This window comes from Mesoplodon bidens (assembly GCF_964165515.1).
Source record: "Mesoplodon bidens genome assembly, chromosome: 1".
NCBI classification, from domain to species: Eukaryota; Metazoa; Chordata; class Mammalia; order Artiodactyla; family Ziphiidae; genus Mesoplodon; species Mesoplodon bidens.
In genome coordinates this window covers 36,796,745-36,822,104 of record NC_138176.1, presented here as the reverse complement: position 1 = coordinate 36,822,104, position 25,360 = coordinate 36,796,745, and the positions used below count along the sequence as shown (strand labels likewise).

The window sequence follows — 25,360 nt, the reverse complement described above, 5'->3', positions numbered from 1 at the left end:
ACAAAACTTGTTCAGTATCTTAGTCATTAAGTCTTTGAATAGTTGAAGACAGTGTGAAGACACTAACTCGCCTTTTGTTTTCAAAAGGTCCTTTTTTGTTTTTGTTTTTAGTCCAAGATAGAACTGTGAAGCACAAGAGAGAAGATTGTCTTTGGTGGTTTGGCATCCTCCTCTTTTCAGGTCTGCTTTCCTTCCTCCTGATGGCTCCCCAGCCTCCCAGCCAACAAAGTGTTACAGTTAATACCCTGCTAAGGTGTTAACTCATAACTAGAGCCTCATGTCCTTCCTGTCTGTTCTCCCTGCCTATGGACTAAGACTCCTACTAATTCTCATTAGCTGAGAACAGATAGCTGGAGATGGCTCATAAGGGCTTAATTATGACCCTGCCTGGAGAATTTGCATTTTAATGGAAAACATTTTTGCTACCCCTTCATTCAAGGGGAGTGAACAAAGATTTAACATACCACTTCTACAGTGTTGAACTAACCCAAATTATTAAGCATTTTTGTGGAACTAGTTTTCTTTGTACAACTCTGAATTGCTCAGTGAATTATTTAGGTTTCCCCATCTTTTTTGTAAAATCGAGTGTGATGAGCATTGAGCTCAGAGGAGGGAGTGCTTTCTGACCATTGCATGCCTTACTTTATGCTGTGTCCTGGTTCCACTGCCCTGCCAGGAGTGTCTCACTCATTCTACAAACATTCTTGGGTATATCTTACTATCAGGGCCTCTGTTGGGTGGGACAGGATTACTAGGTACTATTCAACTGCTGGTGGTCCACAGAATTCCTTCTTATACTTTATATTTTTGCAGTCCTTTATCATTTACAACTTAGAAAAAAATTTCTCACTTATCTCATGTGATCTTATATATGCTCATTATAACAATGCACAAGTATAAAAGAAAATCTTCCCTGTAGGCCAGTGATTAAGGTAATATTAGTCTCAATTTTCGTAGGAAGAAAATGAAGCCAAGGGAAGTTAAGGGACTTGCTCTTACTAAAAACAAGGTTCGGGCTTCCCTGGTGGCGCAGTGGTTGAGAGTCCGCCTGCCGATGCAGGGGACACGGGTTCGTGCCCCGGTCCGGGAAGATCCCACATGCCGCGGAGCGGCTGGGCCCGTGAACCATGGCCGCTGAGCCTGCGTGTCCAGAGCCTGTGCTCCACAACGGGAGAGGCCACAACAGTGAGAGGCCCGCGTACCACAAAAACAAAAACAAAACGAGGTTCTCTTGATTCTGGGTACAAACCACAGCTACCTGTAAAGTTAGGACTTGTTCAATTCGTGTGCCTGCTTTTCTCTGATATTTGAATGTCGATATCACTAAGTTTTATATTGCATTTGCCCCAATTGAATTTCATATCTTTTTTTTTTGATAGAACATTTTTTTTCCTAATTTTTCTATAGTCACTTCTAACTTAGAATCATCTACACTCAGATTTGATGGAATATTCTAAGTTTCTGCATTTAAGTCATTTGTGCATTTATGATCTTCAGGGATTTAATCTGACCTCTCAAAATAACAGTTGTGGTTCTGTACTGATGTTTTGAACTATGGTAGCCCTGATGGAGTAAATCCAGTTTTTCCTTATAGTCTGTGCCTATTTTAGTTCCATTCTCTGTTCTTCCAGTATAAGTGGAACTTGCCCCAGCCAACTGTTGACATCACAGTGAGGAAAATACAGCTAGTTTTTCCTGCCTCTCAAGGGAGAAAAGAAAATTTGGTTGGTTTGTCCCTTTAGCGTAATGTATCTAAAGCACTTTAAAATACTTATTAATAATAATACTTAATACTTAATACTTATTAAGTTGCACAGTCTTTAGCAGACTAATCTTGTCTCTATTCCTAATGCTATTTATCTGTTCTCACTTTTAGTATTTTGACTTCTCATTTTTTCTCTGGCTTTCTCATTTACTTTTCATATCCATAGCTTCTGGTATTTTGCCTTGCTGTCTTTGTAACTGGCAGAATCGTAAGCATGCAGGGCTAGTTTCTTGACCACCCATAGTACTTCTTTCAACTGGAGTTTTTGTCATTTGATTCTCTTTCATTTGACACTTTTTTAATAAATTTGGTGGACTGCTCCATAATTGTTTCTTGTGGATAAGTCTCTACTCCCTGGTGTGATTTTAATTAGTAGTCCTGGAGGGCAGGGATTAACGTATCCTTTGTAAGGATCCCTCCAAGAAGAAATCCCCCCCAAAATACACAGAATGTCTTAGAGTGTGTGCAGTTATTCAGGTTTTCAGTCAATATTTATTTGAATGATTACTGTTTGCCATCCACTCTGCTAGGCATGCACAGTCAAGTGATGGATTCACTGGGCTTATGTGCTAGCAGTTGGTTCAGACAAGTTAACCAGGTAATACAAGACAGTGTAATGTGGGACTTGAGAGAATAAGGATGAGTTGCTCTCTCTCTCTCTATACACACACACACACACACACACACACACACACACGGCACTATATGTGTGTGTGTGTGTGTGTGTATAGTGTATGTATATCAAGGAGGCGCCTCAGCTACTTTGAGGTTTCTGAGAATGTGGCCTTTGAGATCATTGGATACCCAAAGAATAAATAAGGGTTGGGCAGATTTAGCAAGGGTGGGGAGGGGATTGGGATGGGATTGGGACAGGATGCTCATTTGAAAGAACAGCCATCTCTAGCGCTAGAGGGTAAAAAGGTTCATTATGACTGCAGCATGGAGTTCAATGGAGAGGCTGTAGAAGTGACAGGGATATGGGGTGGGCTTATTAGATATTTGGGCTTTATCTTAAGAACAAGGGTTTTTTTAAGTCAGGGAGCAGCATGATCAAATTTTCAGTTAGAAAGGGTCCTCTCTCTGGCTGTGCTGTGGAGAGTGGTTTGGCAGAGAAGAGCTGTAGGGAGACAGTCTAAGAGTTCATTGAAGTAATGGGGGTGGGTGGGTAGAAATGATGGTGATCTGAACCAGGGTAGGTTAAGTTAAAGGATTCAAGAGACATTTAGCAGAGAGAGTCCTTGAGAATTATTGATTACAAGGGAGGGTTATGTTAAGAGAAAAAGACACATGGTCAAGGGTGATTGGAAGTCCTTCAGTTCTCTGTTCCCTCCCAATCCTCCATCACTGATTTTAGGCAGTCATAGATTTTGAGCTGTAATATCCATGGCTATAAAATAAATACATTTAGGCCCAGTAGGACACTTTAAATTTTAATATTTTCTAAAATCTCTGTAGGATGACTTTTAGATTACAGAGGGTAGTTTTATGTTAGAGATAGTCTATGTTAAAAGCTTAAATAGCATACTTAGGTATATAAAATAATTGACAATCATGGAAAAGTCATTTAATATTTCAGGGAAATGTAAAGACATAACTCTTTTAAAATGTTATGCTATTAAACATCTGTTCATCGATGATGTATTTATTAGGCAAGGAAGGAATGTGAACTTTTCAGTACAGAATTACCCATCCATGGCCCAGCCTTAACTGAAATAAAACTCTAGACATAAAGTATAAAGTAATGAAAACATTTGTTAGATACACAGATAGCTTCAAGTAGTTCCAAGGGTTGTCAAGAGCCAATTGTGGTTTCCTGGAAGAATCTGGATCAATGATCAAATGAAACAAGTTATCACTGTGGGATTTTGCTGCTTTGATGGGAAATCACCACTGGCCAGTTCACTGCTAAGTACTCTGTAGTCGCTATTTCCCTCCCTCCCTTCATTTATTCTTCCCTCCCTTTGTTCCTTTATTTCCTTGTAAGTTAATCTTTTTCTTACCTAACCCCTCTTAACTTTTTGGGTTTGAGAAGTTCTCTTAAGACATGTAAATAATATGGAACTGGTACCTTTGTTTTGGTCTTGGCTTTACCAAAATGAGCTCTGTGATTATGAATTTGCCACTTCTCAGGATCTTGGTTTCTACATCTGTAAAATGAGACAGCTCAAGTAGATTAGTGATAAGGGGACTCTCAGCTATGATCTTTTATCTGCCTTTTCTCTTTCCTGGTCCTGTATATCTAGTTGCTCCCAGGCCTTTGTTTTCTTGAGGGTCCCACTGGTTTTTGAGATTTGTCATCAAAGCCACCCCTTCATACAGAGGCTTCTATGGTTTGTTCCAGTCCCCACAGTCAGAACCAAGGGACTAAGGGGTGAGTTACTGGAAAGTGGAAAGCAGTCGCAAGGGAGGAGATGCTGCACAGCAGCTAAAAGTCCTATGTTTAAATCCTCAGAACTTACACATGAGTCAGGAAACTTGCCCCCCTTCTTAACATTCCCTCTTGCCATTTTTTTTTTTTGTTATTTTTTAAACCAGACACATGTTTGAGGTTTTGTTTTTCCTTTTTTGGGTGTGTGCATTTTTTTTCTTGGAATGAACAAGGTGGGATGGTAGCTGAAGAGGGGAAAGGAGAAACTACTGAACACTTTACTACAAACCATGCTACCTAGGGACACGAAGCAGATTTTCTTACAAAGGCTGTCATTCTCTCTCCGCTTCCGAGTCCACCATTTGCAGTTTCATTATGGCAACCCCACTTCCATGTCTATCTTCAGGTACTGCTCTGTAGCATATTTGTGACCCCTCCCTCCATTACTAATGTAAGTCCTCCTAATATCCATCTCAAGCTCATCTCCTCAGCGAATACTGATTAACCCCACTTAGTGTTGATCACCAATAACACTTAAGCTCCCTGGACTTCATTAAGTGTTATTCTTTAAAAATACATTTAAAATAGCTTCAGATGCAAATTAGGAAAATAAGTCAATGTATATGTTGTAGTTTATACAGTGAAATCTTCCATTACATATTTTATTTTTTTTAATATTTATTTTATTTATTTATTTGGTTGTGCCGGGTCTTAGATGCAACAGGTGGGTTTCTTGCATGCGGCATGCATGTGGGATCTAGTTCCCTGACCAGGGATCGAACCCAGACCCCCTGCATTGGGATTGCGGAGTCTTAACCACTGCGCCACCAGGGAAGTCCCCCATTACATATTTTAAATATACTAGAAATAGGGTGACTTTTCACATATTGATGTGTTTAGTTAGTTTCCAAGATGAAAGATCTGGAGAGGAATCCTGCAACTATAGTCATTTTATCGGACTTGTTTTCTTTGCTCATTGTGATTGCCGGGACTTGCTGAAGTTGATCCCAGCTTGGAAATTGGCATGTATACTTCTGCAAAATTGTTCTTATAAGGACTATGAAAATGTGGTCATTGAAAACTGTTTCAGAAAATGTATTGCTCCTGCTATGATGTTAAAAATGGTAATTTTTAAAGGCTATATCCGCTCTACCTAAGTTTAATTATAAATTGGATGATTTTTAAAGCTGTCTTGTCTACTTCTTGGCGTATTTTAAATTTGAAATGGATCTTTGAACACTTGCACCCTGCTAGACCAGTGGTCACTGGGTTCCTTGCTTTGCCACTAGAGCCATCTCCACTCTGGTAGTAAGTAAGGTGACTGATGTCGTTTGGAGGTAAGGCAAATACTTTGCACTAATTTCCCCCCATCCCTTCTCCATTACTGTCAGCTCCCTAGCCATCACTGCCCTCACTTCTCCAGAGGCAAAGATGATGTAATTGCAGCACCTTTTCCTCTTTCTAACACACAAGGTTGAAAGTTGCCCTTGGCAGATACCCTTTGGGATGTTCTTTTGAACTTTTGTTTACTGGTGGACACCATGCTGATTTGCCTGCTATTTTAGGATTACTGGATTGCAGTCTTCTAGGCTGCAAAAGAACCAAGTCTAATTTATGTTTAGCAAAATACTGGTTGTAGTAGAAATTTGTACGTTTGTGGAATGCAGTATATTAGGATTGAATGACTTTGAGGAATCCTTTAATGTATGCTTTTGAATAAATTTTTTGCTCTTGTAGTTCTTAAAGTCCACTAGAAAGAGAACTGGGGTTGGTTGGTTGGTTGGTTTTGAACCTTGCAAGCAGTAACAACTCTTCATCTTTCCACGAACACCCCCCACCCCCATCGTTCTCCCTTGCTTCCAGTTGTCGTTGATCCTGATCTCCAGACCCCCCGCCCAGTAACAAGTTCCTTAGTGGTTCTTAAATAGGGTGCAAATCAAGCGGTCTTCGTCCCCACCGCGGCCCACGTGGGGCTGGTTTGGGGAAGACGCAGCTGAGTAGACAGTTTCGCAGGGTGATTCATTCTCAGCACCGACCATCGCTTGTAAACCCGCCAGGGAAAATATGCCAGACATTGTTATGATGAAAACAACTGGGAGGGGTCGGTGGTGAGGAGAAGGACTGAGATAAAATTTGGTCAAATCTACCGTCGCCCTGGAACCCAGGAGGCGGGGCGGCTGGGGCGGCTGGGGTACCTGCGAGGAGCTCGGGCGGTTGGGCGTGGCCTGCGGGCGTGGCGGCGGGGGGCGTGGAGGGGGCGGGACCGCCCGGCGGCGCCGGCGGTTGGAAGGGGGTGGAGTTGCCCTTGGAGGCGGCACCGGCCCTGGGCCCGAGGCCCGCCGCGCCCTATCGGGCCCGAGTCGAGTGGCCCCGCGGAGCCGGCGCGCTCCCGCCTGCAGGGGGAGGGCGGACGGGGCGCGGGGACCGGCCAGGCCGCGGCAGGCGCTGTTTCTCTTTCACTTTCCTTCCCTCTGAGGCCGGCGCGCTGGCGGCGAGGAGCGGCGGTGGCGGCAGCCGCGGGGTAGGTACCCGGCTGGCTGGAGAGCGGCCGAAGGGCCGGAACTCGGCCGCCCCTGCGCTCCCCGCCCAAGTTTGCGCCGGGAGCCGGAGCGGCACCTCCAAGCACCTGCCGCGGCAGGCCCCGCCTGGAGCCGGGAGAGCTCTTTGGGGGCGGGGACGGGGGTGGCCTGCCGGTGTCTGGGGGCTTCGAGGTCGCGCCTGGCGCTCGGGGGCGGAGAGGGCGGCGGGCGCACGGCCCTGGGAGAGGCGGCGCGTCCTCCCAGGCGCAGCCCCGGCCCGGCCCGGCCCGAGCGGCGCGTCCGCCGGGCCCTGGCCCGCGCACCTGCCAGGCGGGCGGGGAGGCTTGTGCTGGGACCGCCTAGGGCAGTGCTACCGGGTCCTGCCGGAGGACGAGGAAAAGTTCCCTCCTGCCCCCGCCCCGTCACTGCAAGTACTTGCTTCCTTTAACCTTCTTGGTGACAGGGCTCTAAGGCTTAAGATCATAATCCCACCCTGGGTCGGGACTGTGCATGTCCGCTTTCAGAGGACTTTGTCTGACTTTGGAGCTTCGTAGCAAACCTGTGAGAAAGGCAGGGCCGTTAATCCCAGTATATAGAGGAGGAGGCCGAGATCCAGGCACGGATAATAAGTGCCTTGCTGCAGGTCGTACAGGGGGCTCAGGACCAGAACCTAGACCCACTGTCTGATAATTACGCTCTCTTTCTGTTACACCCTCGACACGATTTCCTGAGCGGATAGGATGATTACTTGCAGAACCTATTCCGTGCATATTCTCAGTGGCGATGTGTCTGTCGATGGAAGATGGAACGATGCCTTTTACCTCTCCGGTTGCTTTATATTTAACATATGAGTTAATAGCTGAGATAGAAAAGTTTTTGTTTATAGAATTAACTTGGGAAGTCCACACCTTTTTTTCATGTTGTGTCCTCTAAGAGGACACGTTTGTTGTAAGAAACCTTTAAAACTTTTTAAAGTAACCATATGGACAAGCCATGCTAGACGTTTCTGGAAAAAAAAAAGTTAAAAGTTAAAAAAAATTAATGACATTAAGTTTTTACAGTGTGCTAGCTATATGTATGTTGTCTTATTTAATCGTCACAACTGTAGGAGGCTGGCATTCTTGTTTTCATTTTACAGTTTAAAAAACATAAGATTTAGAGACGATAAATAACATTGCCCAGGTTATACATTTACTAAATGGGACTGGTGTCTGTTTAAGATTTTGCAGTCTTAATAGAGGAGATTAAGAATGAATGTAACTGTAAATAAAAATAGAAGGAAAACGTAAGAGGAGAGAAATACGGGTAAAAAAAAAAACGGGGAGATTACACTGAGGATAGCTTTGGAAGAGGGTTTGCAGAATAGGTAGGCTCTAGATAGGGGAGCAGAAGAGCTCTTTGGATGGCGGGCATAGGATCTGCAGAATGGACTATGGAAAGAGCCATCTTTTCAGCTTTCCTGAGCTTTGAATGGTATGTTAAGGTCAGCCTGTGGAGGGTCCTATATGACAAGCTGAGAAATTTAAAGGTTTCTCTGTTACAGAGTAAAGAGGAGACACTGACATTCTTTGAGAAGAGGATCCAAGTGTGATAGAATAAAATAAACTTGGTAGAACATAAGTTGGACTGCAGGTGGAGAGGTAATATTTGAGTAGGATGGCTGTGGATGGAATGGAAAAGGACATCCATTTGATTTGATTATCGACTAGGTGTGGAGTACAGAATGGAAATAGGGAGCATTTTGATAGGGAGGATAATGACTTCAATTTTGAATCTTTTAGCTTGTGTTGGCAGGAACTCCTAATAGAGCAGTCAAGCAGATAGTTAAAATGCATTACTCAAGAGCTAAAGATATCAAAACCGGAGTTAATAGCCTCAGGTGTCATTTGTATAGAGGTGATAGTTGAGGCCTCAGGATTGGATGAATTTGTCATTATTCTGACTTAATCATAGCAGGTTTACAAATTAATGTTACAGTGAGGGAAATGTTCTATTCACCTGTTCACCCAGTTTGGAACATGTAATACTTGCTGCTAATACATTGGTGTTAATACAGTACGGGGAATTTGACACCTTTTTCTCTCGTCTTTTTAAAATTACGGTGGAAGAAGATATGGGAAAGCAGAACCACCAAAAGGAGTGATGACCAGCGATCTCATGAGAAGTCTGGATGTTAGTTCTCATGCCTCAGGACCTCCAGTTGGGAACTCCACACCAGCTCCTGGGATCAGACTTTCATCCACTTAATACCCCTGTTTGCCTGAACTACTAGAGCCAGTCCTAGCTAACCACGAATGGCTACCCAGAGGAAACACTTGGTGAAAGATTTCAATCCTTACATCACTTGCTATATCTGTAAAGGGTATCTGATCAAGCCAACTACAGTGACGGAATGCCTCCATACCTGTAAGTATTCTTTATTTTGTCATCTACCTATCAGAAGTTTTGGGTTACACTTCTTCTTTTAAAACTACCACATTTTGGGTTTTTTTTTCCTCTAGATTTTAACTTTTAAAACAATGAGTATTCTAAGAATTAACTTTCAATTTATTTTCAGAATTGAATTTCTCACTGGGATACCAGTGGTATGAATTTTTTCTTGTTTCTTTTTTAAATTGTTATAGTTGACTTTTATCTGATTTTAAAATGTTCTGAAAATCATAAGCAGTTATTGGTTATAGTTTTTTTTTACGTGAACTATTTCAGGTTTTCGCTTTTTAAAAATTTTACTGAAAGAATTAATATGCTCAGAGATTTTTTTAGGACATGCATACTTTAATTCATTGTGGGTTTTTTAAAATCACTTTATTGAGGTATGGTTGACATAAAAAAGCTGTACGTGTTTAATGTGTATAACTTGATGAGTTTAGAGATAAGTATATACACATGAAACCATCACCACATCAATGCCATAAACCTTATCCATCACCTCCAAAAGTTTTCTCTCATCCTCTTGTTTATTATTATTATTATTGTGATAAGAACACAATGTAAAATCTACCCTCCTAGCAAATTTTTAAGTGTACAACACAGTATTGTTAACCGTGGGCACTATGCTGCACAGTAGGTCTCTAGGACTTATTCATCTTGTGTAACTGAAACTGTACCCTTTGACCAATAACCAACAGCCTCAGCATCCCCTGGGAACTTGTTAGGAGTGCAGATTATCAGGCCTCCCACCAGAATTACAGAAACGCTCTGGGAGTAGGCCCAGACATCTGTGTTTAACAATCCCTCCAGGTGATTCTGAAGCACGCACAAGTTTGAGAATCACTGTTCTAATGAATGATCATATCTGTGGAACTCCTGACAAGTTTCTTTTTCACCTGTCCTATCAATAGAGAGAGAGACATTTTTATAACCACTTAGGCCAGTATTTCACCTGTTTTTTGTGTTTTTGCCAATATGAATTTATTTTCCTATTTCAATGAAGGTAATTCCAGTAAGTTCTAGTTTAATGCTTGTTATGTGCACCAAAGTAGATACTTTATATACTTGATTTCATTTTAGCTTTACAGTAACCTTGAAGCAGTTTGCAGGGGAAGTGGGGAGACAGAGAGAGTATAGAGATTATCTTCACTTGTGGGTGTGGAAGCTTAAGAGCTAAGTCACTTGCCCAGTCTCGCAGCTTATGAGTAGTAGACCTGTATTCAGCTCCAAAGCCCATGCCCTTTCTAAGATAACCTGGGACATTTTTTTAATCCCCCCTTCAGCTATTCTGCCTCTGCTTAACTTACACACTATTATACCAGTAGTTTTAAACAGGGTTGCAAAAAGAGAATCACCTGTTGTTAAAATGGCAGATTTTATAAATATTTTACCACACAAAAAAAAGTCACCTAGGATGCTGTTTAAACATAAACTTTTTCACACCTCCACCTGGAGAGATTGGTGGGTGTTGTGATGAGGTCTGGACATGTGTATTTTGGAAAACCTCTCCAAGTGATGTTGTTGTATACTTTTTGGAGGTATTACTGGGCCCATGCTGTTCAATTACCAGTTAACTGTGAACTGTCTTGAAATGCTCATTTACTGTTGCACTGTATCATTATCTAACTTGAACAGTTATCAGTTAAACATCATCAAACAGATACTTATTGAATACCTACCGTGTGCCAGGCACCATTCTAGGCACAGAGGATAACAGCAGTGAACAAGGTAGTCAAAAATCTCTGCTCTCAAGAAAGGGGAAAACCAATAATAAACATATGCCACGTTAGATTGTGTTAAATGCTATGAAGAACAAAGAAGGATTGTAGATAGGAGAGTTGGGGTTATTTTATATAGTGTGTCAGGGTTGGCCTCTTTGATATGATGACATTTGGATAGAAACCTGAAGGGATTGAACTCTGGATATATGGGAAGAGCATTCCAGGCAGAGGGAAAAGCAAGTACACGGCCTTGAGGTGGGAATGCCCTTGGCAAGTTTAAGGAACAGCTAATCAGTGAGAAGGCTATTGCTGCAGGTCAGCTGAAAGATTATGGGGCCCTTCAGCCAGGGTAATGAGGTGTGAGATGGAGGCAGGGAAGAATGATTGACTATGGATGTATTTTGGAGGAAGAACCAGTAGGATGTGGCTACTCTAGAGGAGGGACTTTGTCGTATACTTTCCTGTTTCCTACTACACGAAGCATGGCACCTGGACATGGTCCACAGTCTGTTTTGTTTTGCTTCTTCTGACATTAGTGCATTGTTTTTATATTTGGATTTCTCCAGCAAAACCTGCCAGTTCTGTTTGGCAGATGAGAAGAAAGCACAAATTCTCCAGTTTTTATCTATATAATACAGATTTTATATCTGTTCTTCTGAAAGAAAATTTTCTTTGGGACATAATGAAGTCCCAGTTTAAATGTTATTTTTTAATATAAATTTATTTACTTTATTTATTTACTTATTTTGGCTGCGTTGGGTCTTCATTGCTGCGCGTGGGCTTTCTCTAGATGCGGAGAGCAGGGGCTACTCTTCATTGCGGTGCGCGGGCTTCTCATTGCGGTGGCTTCCTATGTTGCGGAGCACGGGCTCTAGGCACGTGGGCTTCAGTAGTTGTGGCACGCAGGCTCGGTAGTTGTGGCTCGCAGACTCCAGAGTGCAGGCTCAGCAGTTGGTGGCGCACGGGCTTAGTTGCTCCGCGGCATGTGGGATCTTCCCGGACCAGGGCTTGAACACGTGTCCCCTGCATTGGCAGGTGGATTCTCAACCACTGCGCCACCACGGAATTTCCTAAATGTTACTTTTTTGAAGGAAAAACAAAAGATTCTAGAAGTACAAACAATAAGTTTATAAGCAAGGGTTATGTTTATGTTTGCAACAGCAATTTAAGGTCTAAAGGGTTAGGTGACCGTTTAACAGCTCGTGTCATTCTGGCCTGAAAAGTCCCTTGGCAGTCAGCAAGCCCCTTTACTGAGAGAGAATGAACATGGCAGGATTCTGATTAAAAGACACAAATATGGCCTCTTTCATCCACAGAGAAAACAGAACATAATTCAAAAAGAGTCATGTACCAAAATGTTCATTGCAGCTCTATTTACAATAGCCCGGAGATAGAAACAACCTAAGTGTCCATCATCGGATGAATGGATAAAGAAGATGTGGCACATATATACAATGGACTATTACTCAGCCATAAAAAGAAACGAAATTGAGCTATTTGTAATGAGGTGGATAGACCTAGAGCCTGTCATACAGAGTGAAGTAAGTCAGAAAGAGAAAGACAAATACCGTATGCTAGCACATATATATGGAATTTAAGAATAAGAAAATGTCATGAAGAACCTAGGGGTAAGACAGGAATAAAGACACCGACCTACTAGAGAATGGACTTGAGGATATGGGGAGGGGGAAGGGTAAGCTGTGACAAAGCGAGAGAGAGGCATGGACATATATACACTACCAAACGTAAGGTAGATAGCTAGTGGGAAGCAGCCGCATAGCACAGGGAGATCAGCTCTGTGCTTTGTGACCGCCTGGAGGGGTGGGATAGGGAGGGTGGGAGGGAGGGAGACGCAAGAGGGAAGAGATATGGGAACATATGTGTATGTATAACTGATTCACTTTGTTATAAAGCAGAAACTAACACACCATTGTAAAGCAATTATACTCCAATAAAGATGTAAAAACAAAAAAATAAAAATAATAAATTAAAAAGAAAACAAAACAGTAGAGTAAATGAGTCAGGCACTCAACCCAGTGTCTTAGGAGACCTGAGGATTCTGTAGTGCTAAGCTTTATGCACTTTCTGGTCCTTGGATTTCTATATATTTCTTGGTTCGTATTCATACTGGGGCTTATAGGCAAAAACTATCCCACTTGCAAAATATCCCCCTATTTGTATGGATAAAATAAATAGTACTGTAAAGCATGTTCCTTAATCATTGGTTGGCTCTTTGATGCTACCTGGTTTTCTTAGGTATAAGGTGGGACAGATATATGTGGTACAATGATTTGGGATCAGTATACAATAGAGAAGATGGCCAAATGGGACAGGAGGAAAGTGAGAAGTGTTAAGTGACATTGAGGTACCCCCTAATAGTTTCCATCTTGACTTTGGCATATAAAAAATATCTTATTAAAATAACTTTGTACATAAACTATAATTTTATGATACTGTAAGTAAAGAATGGGTAAACAATAGTTCTTATTATGGAAACTCATAATAAAAGAGAAGGATTTTGTTCTTCCTATTCGAGTTTGAAATGTGTAAATGGAGCTTTATTATTGGTGAGCAAAATCAGACTTTAGGACCAGTCCCTTCAGAACTCTGGTCAAGTGAAGGAATGGTAATCAAGTTAGGGAATGTATAAAATATCAATAAATTTGGATGCTGGTAAGTGCAGTGAAAATGAGGAAACAGAATGATGTAATAGCAGATATATGTCAGGATGTTGCTGCAGAATGAACGCCAGAGAAGGAACCAAAAAGAGTGTTTTCTGAAATTCCTAAAGCCATGGGCCCAAGGCCTTCTCAGGCAGGGACATAAACGCTTGGGTCTGGCTGCAGTGGAGGTGCTTTGGGGTGGGAGGTGTAGGCATCATGAGTGGCTCTCCCTGCTTTGATATGGATAAACGGAGTTACTTTACTCTTTCAGATTACTCTGCACATGCATCTCGACTCTTTCTCTCTCCTCAAATCAGTTTGTTGATCCCCTGTTCTCCCATTAAGAAATTCTGGAGCTAACACTGCCTGGCTTCCCTGTAGATGTAGAAACAAGGGCCAAAATGACAGCAGACTGTCTGACTGCAGCAGCCCTTAGTGTTCTTAGCATTCAGCTCTGTGGAAGACAGAGAAAGGGGCAAGCCAGTTAGAAGGAAGGGGGAGGCAGAGATGGCAGTGCAGAATGTCCCACGCTTCTGACAAGGAATTGCAAAAAAAAAGGGGGGGGGGGCTTGTAAAAGCCCCATCTTAAAGTAGGCTCATACCTCAACTACTAATACCAGCTCCCTTCAGCAGACCAAGGACGTTTGATAAAAAGATAATAAAACTCTAAAATGAGGTAAACTTTTAAAATACAGATGAGTTTTCCCTTTAAATGATCACTTAATGCCAGAGGAACTAAATCCACATGTCTATGAGGTAATTTTAACAACCTAACAAACGTGTGGTTTGTTAGGTTACATGTGGTTACACGTCTATGAGGTAATTTTTACAACCTAACAAACCTAAGGAAATAAACTTGTTCACACAAATAATTATTGAATTCTCTAAAATAAAGAATTAGGTGTCAGGCACTTTGCTAGCCCGTGGAGTAGCGTGGTACATAAGATAAATTTGGAAGTTAAACTCTGCTAAGCAAAACTCATAAGCCAAGAAGAAATTTCTACAGGTGTATTTGGATCTATTTTTTTCTTTTCTATGTGAACTCACCTCCTCTGAGACTTCAACTACCTATGCTGATGTCTCCCAAATATTTATTCTGAGCGTCAGAATCCCACTGGATGTCCACTTAGATGTCCTGAAGCCTCCTGGAACTTAACATTACCTAAAAGTGAATGAACGGGATGCCAGCATTCAGTTACCCAAGCCAGAAGTATGCTCCATGCTTGACTCTCTCTACCCTCACTAACAAAACAGGGGCAACGTTCTCTCTGATCTCTCTGTACTCTCTCCTGAATCTGTCCCTTCACTCTCATCCCCTGTGGCCTTTCTCGCTCAGGCCCTCATTCCTTCTCACCGAAGTCCCTGCAGCCCACTCCTAAGCTGTGTCAGTGGTGATCATTTACAAGGGCTTACTGTCGTCATCGCTCATGCTTCAGCCAACCCAAAATTTCCTGTAGGTACTCTACTGCCCTCAGGATAAATTAAAGCTACACAGCTGTGACTGATTTCTGCCCTCTCCCCCCCACACACCTGACACATACTGCACACACATGGTTCAGCTGCTTGCTCTGCTTGGAGCGTCTCCTGTATGCCTGGCTAGCAGCTGCCCATCCCCATCTACTCCAACATATGCCACCTGTCTACTCCCATAGGCCGATTTAGCTTAAGTGTATCCTTAGTACCTGGTACTTGAGTGCTCAGTAAAAGCTTAAATGAATAAATAAATGGTCAATCAGTTGATTAGTTTATCGTGTGTTTTTCCTTTCCAAGATTCAAATGCAGTGAAAGGTAGCTTGAAAGGCATGTAGATAGTGTGGGTTAGGAATTACTGATTTTGAAAAACTGTCTTCTGAAATATAGGTGGGAGCTTTGTGGGTCATGGGTAGGGAGAGGGAGGGACGCAGGACTGGGGAGTAGAGATCGGTGGTTCTAAATTAAGGGATGCTCTATCTCTGGCACCAGGGTCCTGAGAAAATTTTGAGGTTGCTTCGAGTGTATTTGCTGGTGGTTGTATAGGTTGTTGACTTAAAATGAAAGACTTTTCACTTAAACTAAGAACAAAGGAGCTTTGTTCCAGCAGCTAAAATGTGCAGAACACAGTGCACTGGTTCTTAACTCTTTTGTGGCTAGAGGCCTCTTTAAGAATCTGATGATTCTTTCCTCAGAAAAAAAGAGAAGGTTATAGACATGGAATTCTGTGGTACAGGAAAAGAAAGCTTTCTTCTTTCTTCTTCTTTTCAGAAATTATGGTGGTAGTCCCTTACCTAAGATGAATTCTCTGGGAAAACGTTGTTGTATTTAGTTTTCAGTTTATGTAAAGAAGCAGGGTTAAGTGATAAGGAACTATCATGGATGGGACAGTTAAGGGACTTGGTAATTTACCGTGTGTAAGAACGAAGGGATAAGTGAATCGTAAGATGCTAGAATTCAAGTTCTCCCATCACTTATTGTTTTTTGAACAAGTATCATAAATACACAAGTATTTAACTAAGGTACAGAGAACTCTCGATATGTTGATACTCAGTGTTTAAAAATCTTAAGCCACATATCCTTGCTATTCAAAGTGCCGTCTCCAGACCAGCAGCATCATCACCTGGGAGCTTGTTAGAAGTGCCCATTCTCAGGCCTCACCATAGACCTCCTGAATCCGGATATCTGGGGAGAGGGCCTGAAACTGGTGTGATAGCAAGACCTGCAGGTGATTTTGTAATTCACTAAAGTCTGAGAAGCACGCTCTGGACCAGCACCTCTAGAAGTAGGCAGTTTGTACTTTTAATCATACAGTAATTGAAGTAAATGCTAATAAAATGAAGATAATGGCTGTTATTTATTGAATGTTATATTGGGGTCTTGGGCTTTACACGCATTGCCTTATTTAATCTTCCCAAGAACCCTTCTAGTTAGGTGGTGTTACTAAATCAGTGAGCAAATGTTTATTAGCACCTACCTTGTGCCAGTCATTACTCTAGGCAGTGGGAAGACAGCAATAAGCAATACAGATATAGTCTGTCCTCCTAAATTTATATTTCAATAGAACAGACAGACAAAAAGCAAGTGAATGATATAATTTTAGATTCTATGTATAACACATGCTATGAAGAAAAACAAGACAGAATAAAGTCTTGCTTGGAAGTTAACCATCTGAGCAGAGAGTGTAAATAATAGGAAGGAGCAAGCTATGAAAAGTTTGAGGGAAGAGTATTTCAGATTCTCATGCTGGTGTTTTTCACAGAGGCAAAACTCAGAAAGGTTAAGTAACACAGCTAGTAACTGCTATAAAGCTAGGTTCCTATTCCTGTCTGACTCAGGTACCTCTTCATAATAAATTGGGATGTTTGCTAATTTTATTTTTTCTTCTTTCTGCTAGTCTACATTTTCTAAAATTTCTGTAAGCAGCATGTGAATTTTCAAAATATATATAGTTAGCCTCTTCTAACTATGTTTTCATGACTGTATACCTGTCATTATGTACCCAATCACGATCTGAATTTATTAATAATTCTGAGTGATAGCCATTATAGTGAAGAAGAGATATAAATTGAACTTTCCAAGAATGTATTCTTTATAAAATTTGATTTTTAGAGTCAAGACTTACTTGTTTTTAGAGTAATAATCAAAGGCCTAAATAGGAACCATACTTAAACCATACTTAAAACTAAATAGAAACCATACTGGAAACCGTACTTTCAGTAGGTGCAAGTATAATGTTCTAGGGTTGTGGTAGAAATGGGGTCACTGGTATAACTGATGTTACATATTTCAAACAATATTTTGGCAGAAACTAGTCATTCATGAAGATGATTATAGTGTTCATTTTGATGATTCTTTTTAAATAGGAAAGAATAATTATAGGCCTTAAACAATCTTGGTGTCATCGATTATTGGTAATAATGTTAAGAAGAATTATATCAGATGTATGGTTCTTTTAGCTTTTGAAAGTATGCATTAGATAGTAAAGAATGTTTGAACAGCTGAGCAAAGATTCATAGTGGACACTAAAAGACAAAGCTAGGGGATAACAAATAAGTTGTCTTCTGTATTGCTTTCTGAGAATAAATTATATCTAGGTCAGGATGAGTTGGAACTGATACCAGTGATGGATTGAGAGAAAAATATGTAACCTAAAAACCAAGTGTATTCAGAGTTAGAAATCGTGGTCAGTGTACAGGTATGTTTAGGAGTCTAGCACAAAGGTTGAGTGTAAACATTATGAACAAGTAGAGTCCAACCAGTGTAGAGGAGGCAAAAGATAATTTCTACTTAGGTACTTTGAAGATGTATCATATCTACTGGTGTTTTATAACATACTGGCTTTTGCCAGACTTGTGTGTATATATATATCAGAAATTCAGAAACCAGTGAACAAAGCTATATTCTCTCAGAATGCTCCACCGCTGACATTACTCGGTTAATAGAAAATGATCATTTTGTTTTAGAAAATTATGTAGCTTATATTGAATTAACTCATTTTAATTGTCAAGAAAATTACTAGTGAATTCAGAATCTCTTCCCTTGCCTTAGTTGAAAATCTAGGCTGATTTCTGACTTGACTACAGTAGTACACCTGTAAGTCCTAAAATCGTGGCTCCCTCTGCTATTCCTAACCCCTGTGTCTTCATTCCACAAATATTTACTGAGCACCTCCTCCTCCAGGTACTATTCTGGGCACCTGGGACACATCAGGCAACATAGTAGGCGGTAAATCAGAGTGTATAAATGATGGTACGCTCTGGTGATAAATGCTGCAGAAAAAGGGAAGGTCAAGCTAGGTACAGGGAATTGGGCAGTCAGTGAGAGGGTATGACCACTTAAAGTAAGCCTGTGCTCAGGATAGGCCTCATCAGGAAGGTGGCAGTTGAACAGATTTAAGAAGGTAAAGGAGTTGGCTGATCAGAGATACCTGATCCCAGCCAGTTGGGAGTTGGACATATGAGTCTGGAGATGATCAGCATTTAGATCATATTTAATAAGTGAGAGCGCCAAGGGAGTGAGCATAGATGGAGAAGGGGTGATGGCCAAGGCTGAGCCCTGGGCGCTGAGGGGGAGGAGGCAGTGAGGTAGGAGGAAAACAGAGTGGATCCTGGGAGGCAAAGTGAACACATAGTGTCTAGGAGGAGGGACCGGCCGAGTCAGTTGTGTTGAGTAAGATGGGACTGAGGAAGGCCCAGGCTGAGCAGCGCAGGCACCATGGATAATCTCGCTGAGCACTTTCAGTGGAGTGGTAAGGAGTGGAAGTCTGGGTGGGTGTGAGAGGATGGAAATGTTTTAATTTCATTGTTTTGATAATTGTACAATGATTATGTAAGTCTTTCACCTTAATGAAGGTAAAGAAGGGGTGAAAAAAGAATGGGAAGAGAGGTATTAGAGAGTACAGGTAGCTCTGAAATGGAGTGCTAGCTGACAAGGGAAGTAGGGTCAACAGAAGTTTGATTCTTTTTTTTAAAGATGGGGAAATAATATGTTTGAATGTTGATGGGAATCTTCAGCAGATAGCAGAAGACTGACACAGGCGAGAGAGAGAGAGAAGCAATGGAGCAATGTTCTCGGGTCGTTGGAAGGGGGTCTAGTGAACAGAGCAGAGATTGACACATGAAAGTTCTAGAAACAGGCAAGACCACAAAGTTTAGATGTTAGTGAGTGAGTAGGTATGGTGGTATAAATTCTGTTTCCTTTTTTTTTTCTTCTTCTTTTGTTTTCAGTAGAACAGGAAGTGAGGTCATCAGTGGAGAGTGGAGATGGGGGAGGATAAGTGAGGGCTTGAGGAGAGAGGAGAAAAGGTATGAAGTATTGGTGAAGAGCATATGGAATGAGGGCATTGAGGGTGACTGCCTGGCAGATGAAGGACCCATTTTTGAGGGTCAAGGTCGTGAATTTAAGGTGAGAGACCAATCAGCATGATGCATGTTTTTCTCCCACAATGTTCAGCTGTAATCTTGCAGAGCAGAGTATGCAGAGAGTTAGATTTAGCCAGGGTTAATAGTTTAACTGAGTAAGTATGACAAAAGAAGAGAAGGGAAGAAGAGTTGATGTAGAGCAAAGCTATGTAGAGTGTGTGTGAGGAAGTGATTATTCTGATTGGTCATGGAATTTATGTTGATAAGGAGGGGAATGAGATCATTATTGCACTCACTGACCTACTGGAGTCTGCCCTCACCCTGGAGTCCCACTTGACTCCATAAGCCTGTCTGTGGAAGGCCCTCCTGGACTTTGTGCTCTCCTGACCTGCTTGGTCTTAGATTCCCCTACTGTGCTGAAGCCCCAAGACTGTGTCCTGACCCTGTCCAGCAGGCTCTGCCTTGCTGCCTGTCCCTCTGTCCTGGCAAAAACAAGAATAAAGCATTCTCCTCAGTAGAAAGTAATGCTGTCCTTAGTGTTCTCCATGAAATTGCAACTCATGTAGGCCTTTGAAAGAACTGTGCCATGTATAATATAACACAAGATGTTCATTAGTTCCTTATATGAGTAAAACCAGGAGATACTGTCTCATGGAAGCAAATTACAGCTATTCTGGAAAACTTTAAAAATAAATAATGTCAGTTTCACATGTAAATATGTATCAAAAGCAGCAAACTGATGCCTCTTCTCTTTGCAGATGACCACAGTTTACTTATAAACTGTTAGTAGATAACAGGCAAATTTTTCAAAGGCGAACTGTATCAAATGAGTGTTATTACGAAGGGCACATAAAGATAGTGATGTGCTTAAGGAAGGAGGAAAAAATATGCTTCTATGTTGACAGATAAAACCAACACACTCAGGTGATTTTAACGAAGTCCGCCTTTGATCACTTTTAATAAACAGAGCATTACTAATGAATGACATGACCAAGGACATGAGAGAAAAGACTGTTATTGTTTTATTATCAGTGATAGCAGAATTGGTGCTCAAGAAGAGAAATTTCCGTAGATCACTGTGTCATTAAAAGCTGGGAAGTTAGCTTTCTATGAGAGATGTCGGCGGACCATACATCCAAGATAGCAGCAACAGATGGGCTTTGTACCTGTTGTGAAGAGCCTGCTCCCCTCAAGAACTTGAAAATAAAAAAATAGGAGAGCCTTTTAATAGTTAAACTGTGGAATCAATATAAAATGGTGCTTCAGAGCAGGTTTTATGCACAGTGATCCAGAAGAGACACAACAGGGTTTCTCCTAGACCAGTGGGACCGTGCTAGAATTTTATTAAACATGTAAAGTTAAGGAAGGAGCGTATAATGTGAAGGTGTTGGTCAATCTTGGACCCTCAACCCCAGAAAAAGAAGTATCATACATGCAAAGATAGGCAGTTCCCATTCAGGTGAAGCAGTGTGCCATAAATATCATACTTGAGTTGCAAGAATATCTCTAGGGTGAACATGGCTGCAGAGGGTTAATACCAGTACATGATAGACATTTCAAGTTCCATTAGCAAGGTCATCTGTTATTTAAGATAGATGTGTCAAACTAATCATGGTCTGATGCCATTCAGTATTTGATTACTGGTTCTTTTTATTATGATTTTATGCTCATCCAGCAATCTAACTTACAGTGATAGCTCATTTATTAAATATAAGTTACCACTCATTTACACATTTTACGTATATTACCTCATTTAATCCTCCTAAGAACCCTGTGAGATAGATACCCTTGTTATCTCCCTGTACAGAGAAGCACAAAGTAATTTCCCTAATGGCAGAACCTGGGATTCATATCCAGCTGTCTGCCTCAAGATTATCTTTTATCTAGAACAACTGTGCCATACTGCCTGGGCTTCTCATGTAAGTCTGCATTATAGAGAGAGAACACATTAATTGCATATTCTTTTGATTATGTTTTGTCCTGTGTCGGTGATTTCCTAATGGTGAATGATAAAGCGGCTTCTGGTTAGGATTTGGCAGAGGGCCATATCCTGGAATGGGGCAGCCTCACTGAGGTACTAGCCAGTAAGGATTTTGTGGCTGGGTTTTCCCAGTTGTCTTCTGGCTGCTTCAGTGAGAGCTTTGCACAGTTAGAGTTCTGGTGCTAATCTCCCAGAGATTTTGATTTAATTGGTCTGGGATGGGGACCATGAATCCGTTCTTTTAAAAAATCTCATTGGTGATTGTGCCCATCTAAATTTGAAAACCACTGCTTTAGATGACACAATGACTCTTTCCCTGCTAATTTGTATAACAACCTAGTTCAAATCTAAGACATGGTAAAAGGAACAATTTCACTTAGTAAGCTTTGGGCAGGAGGTTAATGATGGTTGTGATGAGCTAAATGTAAAGATCAGTTAATATGAAATCCTGGTGCTCGGGACCAAATGGTATTGATTTTAAGATGTGTTGCGTGGTGGTTTGGATTTTAGGCCTTGAGCTGCACATCCAGCCTGGGGTTGGGTGCCATGTCTGCTACACAGCTGGGCAGATGTGGGCAGCCTGCTCAGCCTCTCCGGTATTGCATTCCTCCTTTGCCAGAGGAGGATGATAGCAGTCCGTACAGTAAGCCATACAAAGCCCTGAGCCTGATATTTGGTTAATGCTCAATACATGTTGGCACTTGTTACCATTTAAGTGTTTTTCCAACTGGGGATATCTTTGGTGAGCCTAACTCCCTTTCTGACCAGGTGTTTCTGCTGGCTCCAGCAATCTCTCTGTAGAGTGGCTGGTGAGGATGAAGTCTCTCCTTGGTCTCCATACACAGTCTTAACCACACACTGGGACCTTTTTAAACATCATTCTTGGACCAGTTGAGTTAACCAGTACAGCAGTTGAGCAGTTAGACAGCTTAGTGTTAAATCTTTAAGATATTTTTTTTTTTTTTTTTTTTTTTTTTTTTTTTTTGCGGTACGCGGGCCTCTCACTGCTGTGGCCTCCCCCGCTGCAGAGCACAGGCCCCGGACGCGCAGGCCCAGCGGCCATGGCTCACGGGCCCAGCAGCTCCGCGGCACGTGGGATCCTCCCAGACCGGGGCACGAACCCGTATCCCCTGCATCGGCAGGCGGACTCCCAACCACTGCGCCACCAGGGAGGCCCTAAGATATTTTTAAAATGTGTTTTTCAGCTCGTATAAACCAAATTATAAACTAAGAATCAAAGGTCAGTTTTGTAGTGATGAGTTTTTTTTTAAGCGTCTAAGGGAAAGCAAATTCTCATTTTACTTTTTTTTTTTCAGTTTCAGTGAACTTGTGGCCTGTATTTCCTCAGGTTCTAATTTATATAAGTTTGTGCTTTATTTAACAGCTTTTAAAAACATGGGGGAGATGTATTTTCTAGAATTTTTTTTAAGGACTATATAAGCTACCTAAAAGGGCTATTTTGTGCAAAATATTCAGTTTAAAAGGAGTTCTAATTCTACAAGTGGACATATTTAAGGCTCCCAAATTAAGGGATAAGGCATTCTTTTTCTGTATACCTTAGATGTATAGATATAAAATTAGAAGACAGTGTAGCATATAGGTATGCATTGGGTAAGAAAATGGGCTCTTGATTCAAATCATGGCTTTCGCCACTTACTGGCTCCATGATTTTTGGCAAACTGCTGAAGTTCTCTATTCAGTTTCTTCTCTGTAAGAGGCCTAATAATATTACCTAATTAATGGGGTTTTAATGAATATTAAATTATGAAATTGTGTCGAATTAAATATATTTTGAAGTGTTTGGGTGGTACCTGTTACATAAACCTTTTTTTTTCCCGGACCGGGGCACGAACCCGTGTCCCCTGCATCGGCAGGCGGACTCTCAACCACTGCGCCACCAGGGAAGCCCACGTAAACCTTTTAATTGTTAGTGATTATGATGAAAATGATGACATCCACCACCAAATCATCTGAACAAAAAAGAAAACTAGAGTAAAAATATTATATTTCAACATCTTAAATTTTTCTCTTAAACTATTTGAAAAAAATTTAAAGACAATTATGGGCCTTAGCCTCTGTAAAAAAATTTTTTTAATTCTTTTAATGTAATATTTTATGTAGTAAGGTTAATTCCTATGCCCTATGGGATGGCTTATCTGTCATGTTTACTTGGTGGTCAGATTTAGCAGAGGTGCTAAAGATGTTTTGGGGGGATGGTATTTCTACATTACATTCCTTTCCTTTGTAAAGTTAAAAACATTTTTTTAATCTGCAAAATTTGACTTCATATCAGAAAACCTGGATACAAGTCTCTGTGCTGCCATTCATCAGAGAAGGCAGGTTACCTAGCTTATAAAAACCTCTTCTCCTTCATCTGCAAAAGTAGAATAAGATACAGTGTCTCAAATGTTGATGTGAAAAATAAATCCACCTCCTGATGGGGCTTTCTATCTCCCTCTGTTCAGCACTGTTCAGTAGAAATAAAATGTGAGCCACCTGTGTAATTTAAAATTTTCTAGTAGCCACTTAAGAAAAACAAATGAAATTAGTTGTAATATATTTTATTTAATCCAGTGTCTAAAATATTATCAATTCCACATGTAATTAATATAACATTAATGAGATTTTTTTCATTCTAAAAATCTGGCATGTGTTTTACACTTACAGCACATCTCAACTTGAAGTAGCAACATTTCAAGTGCCTGGGAGCCACATGCCGCTAGTGGCTATCATGTTGGACAGTCCAGATCTAGAATATAGATTAATATTCCCCATCAGCATCCTTGAGCACTGGGGCTGCCTTGGCCTTAAGCAGCCTTATTCTTGAAACTTTGTGCACCTCTGGACAAATGAGCCTCACATTTCTTTCTTGAACAACCTAGATTAGTATCTTTGCCCCTGGGAGGATAGGCTCCTGCCCTTAGCCTTTTGGCTGACCCAGATGAAGACTTGCTCTGGGCATGTCATGTGCCTCTCTCTGTTTGGCCAAGGCCGGTAGACAACCAGGAATTCCTGAATACCTTGAGCATGATAAACCTTTTGAATGACGGAGCCCCAGGGCAGGGTCAGAGATTCAGGACAAGATCAGGCTTCATAATACCCCTTCATTCGTGCCTCTTATCTGTACTATTTGCCTTCTTTCCCAAATTTCAGAGATTTATCTAGTGTCCCTGGGAAAAGAGCAAATACCAGCAATCTGCAAAAGAATTCAGCTTTTTTTCCTTCTACCTCAGTATGGCTTAGCAAGGCAGCCCTCCCTCCCAAACATTAACTTTTTAAAAGACGTTTAGAATGTTTTGGAGGCCAAGAAATTTGGAGGACAGATATATTCATATCTAAGCTTTTTCTGTTTTAAGGTTTTCTAATACTGTCTTCATCCAAATTTTGTGAGAATTATAGTAAAGGGTTGTTACCCTAATAGCTGTATCGTCATGGTAAAAAGAGGTAGAGAATAGGGGACTCGGGTGTACTCTTACAACAAAAAAATCTGCTCAGATGTTACCTTCTTAGGAAGTCCTACCCTGATCACTCTTACCTAACAAAGCTACCAGCCGCAGGCAGGGCACGTGTGCGCTCTCTCCCTCTGCCTCCCTCTCTCTTCCCCTCCTCCCTCCCTCCCCCTCCTCCCTCCCTCCCCCTCTCTCTCTCCTCCTCCCTCTCTCTCCCCCTCCCTCCCTCTCTCTCTCCCCCCTCCCTCTCCTCCCTCCCTCTCTCTCTCTCTCTCTCTGCACACACACCCACTCTATCATTTTTCTCTTTGTTTTGTAAATATCACTTATTACTAACTAAAATTCTTTCACTTCCCAAATAGAACATAAGCTCCATAAGGGTGTGGACTTTGTTTTGTTTACCCCTGCACCCCCAACTTCTAGTATAATGCTTGGCTATTGAATCGATGAATAAATACGTGAAAGGAAATACCAAGATACTATTCTCTGTATGTACTGATAATTTTAAAATTAGTTACTGAGAATTCTTCCTCAACCATTGTTGCTCTGACCAGTATGTGTGATGTGTTTGAATTTTCAGACCTAATCTCAGTGGTAGGAATCCTAGTGTTTACTCTTGATCAATTGTTT

The 25,360-nt window shown here is 41.4% G+C and overlaps 1 protein-coding gene across 3 annotated transcripts in view; it reads left to right on the top strand.

Annotated features, from left to right (window-relative positions):
* Positions 1 to 6,466: 6,466 nt before the first annotated feature.
* Positions 6,467 to 25,360, top strand: part of PCGF5 (polycomb group ring finger 5) — a 65,832-nt gene continuing 46,938 nt past the window's right edge. For 2 of the 3 annotated variants that reach the window (XM_081251816.1, XM_081251814.1), the window contains exons 1-2: positions 6,468 to 6,654; positions 8,764 to 9,058. In XM_081251816.1, coding sequence (XP_081107942.1) covers positions 8,947 to 9,058 — 112 coding nt within the window. In that variant the 5' untranslated portion in view covers positions 6,468 to 6,654; positions 8,764 to 8,946. Of the gene's footprint in view, positions 6,655 to 8,763; positions 9,059 to 25,360 lie in introns of all 3 variants that reach the window. The other variant, XM_081251815.1, reaches the window with a different exon arrangement.